The sequence below is a fragment of the Sinocyclocheilus anshuiensis genome, unplaced genomic scaffold (assembly GCF_001515605.1).
Source record: "Sinocyclocheilus anshuiensis isolate Anshui unplaced genomic scaffold, SAMN03320099.WGS_v1.1 C32923687, whole genome shotgun sequence".
Lineage (NCBI taxonomy): Eukaryota > Metazoa > Chordata > Actinopteri > Cypriniformes > Cyprinidae > Sinocyclocheilus > Sinocyclocheilus anshuiensis.
In genome coordinates, this window is record NW_015620962.1 from 1 (window position 1) to 1,770 (window position 1,770).

General features: G+C 37.1%; 1 protein-coding gene across 1 annotated transcript; it reads left to right on the plus strand.

Annotated features, from left to right (window-relative positions):
* The first annotated feature begins 166 nt into the window (after positions 1 to 166).
* Positions 167 to 1,468, plus strand: LOC107683102 (coronin-2B-like). Its single transcript, XM_016479189.1, has 3 exons — positions 167 to 356; positions 586 to 702; positions 1,340 to 1,468. The coding sequence occupies exons 1-3, from the start codon at positions 231 to 233 to the stop codon at positions 1,466 to 1,468; spliced, it is 372 nt and encodes a 123-aa protein (XP_016334675.1). The 5' UTR covers positions 167 to 230.
* Positions 1,469 to 1,770: the final 302 nt, after the last annotated feature.

The window sequence follows — 1,770 nt, forward strand, 5'->3', positions numbered from 1 at the left end:
TATCAACTTGTGGAAAATGGGCATCCGATGACCCCTTTAAATTAACTGTGTGGACAGTTAGTACTAAACATTGTATGTGAAAACTAATTCTGACTGTCCATAATATGAACATGAGAGTGCCCCTCACAAAAATAAAGCAGTCAAAAGACTGTTTCTGATGTTTGACTACTGTGTTTTTTCTCTTTCTGTAGATCCTCATTTGGAATCTTGAGATTGGAGAGCCGGTGAAAATGATTGACTGTCACACAGACGTGATCCTCTGTATGTCATTTAACACAGAGGGCAGCCTACTGGCCACCAGCTGCAAGGACAAGAAGCTCCGCGTCATCGAGCCCCGCTCTGGCAAGGTGCTACAGGTGTGGATTGTGTGCATTTTGTCTTACAGTATATGCACTTGAACAAAGCAGCACAACGTCAATAATAAGAAGAAATGTTTCTTGAGCACCAAATCAGCATATTAAAATGATTATAGAATAGAATAGAGTAATCATATTTTTCATGCATGATTTTGTAAATGCACTGTTGAGTAAAATTGTTTGCTGAAACTGAAAATTTCACTTATTTTTGTTTTACATTGTCAAGCAGGAGGCGAACTTTAAAAACCACAAAGTGAACCGTGTTGTGTTCCTAGGCAACATGAAACGACTCCTAACGACAGGTGTGTCTCGCTGGAACACACGCCAGATTGCTCTCTGGGACCAGGTGAGAACAACCTCTGTATGTGTGTGGGTCAGGTTTTGAAATGATCAAATGACCCTACAAGGGTAGTTAAACATGAAATCAACTTCATTCTGCGACCAGTCAACAGTCCCTGTAAGGAAAACAAATAAAAAAACACAAAACATTGTCTTAATTAAACTGTAAATTCTAAAATGTGTCTGTGAGGATCAGGGCTAGGGGTTTGTGTAGTTTTAGGGGTTACAATATATCATTAGTTCAGTATAAAGACAAATTGAAGTCTTCACCATGACAGATAAACAAATGTATGTGTGTTTTTGTGTGAATAATTCCCAAAACTCATCCAGAAATACACATTGTCCCTGATGTCTGCATTACCCTAAAGATTACCATGCTGAAAGTCATTATGTTTTCTTCTCAGCATCTTCCCTGTAATTATTGTGTGATAATCACATTCATTGTAAGTGTAGCTAAACAGCTACACTCAACTGCAGTAATGAGAGAACGCGGGGAAAGAAGCTGGTTGTGTTGCTCTTAGTACATTGTCAGGGTTCTGAGAAAGCCCTGTATGGCAAAAATATTTTGTAAAATGGGAAAATTGCTCTCTGCGAATCTGGGTTCAAAGTTATTTGCTCTCATACTGCACTGTCTCTCATAACAGGAGGATCTGTCCATGCCAATCATTGAGGAGGAGATTGATGGCCTTTCAGGATTGCTTTTCCCTTTCTATGATGCAGACACACATATGCTCTACTTAGCAGGAAAGGTACATATTACTCCATCCTGTTAAGGATTCTTACATGCTTCAAAAGTTTAGGGTCAGTAAAGTGTTTTTTTTTTTTTAAAGAAAGTAATGTTTTAATTCAGCAAGGCATTAAATTGTTTAAAAAAAAACACATTTGTAATGTTACAAAAGATTTCCGTTTCAAATAAATGCTATTTTTTTGAACTTTCTATTCATTCAAGAATCCTGAAAAATCATGGTTTCCACAAAAAAGCACTCAATATTGAAAGCAATGTTGAAAAGCAGTAACACTGAAAATAATGAGTAATGTTTCTTGAGCACCAAATCAGCATATTAGAATGATTTCT

Excerpts from the sequence above, each read along its gene's own strand:
- LOC107683102 (XM_016479189.1), top strand. The coding sequence starts at position 231 with ATGATTGACTGTCACACAGACGTGATCCTCTGTATGTCATTTAACACA. Across the intron at positions 357-585 it reads GCTCTGGCAAGGTGCTACAG|GAGGCGAACTTTAAAAACCA; the intron begins GTGTGGATTGTG and ends ATTGTCAAGCAG. Across the intron at positions 703-1,339 it reads AGATTGCTCTCTGGGACCAG|GAGGATCTGTCCATGCCAAT; the intron begins GTGAGAACAACC and ends CTCTCATAACAG.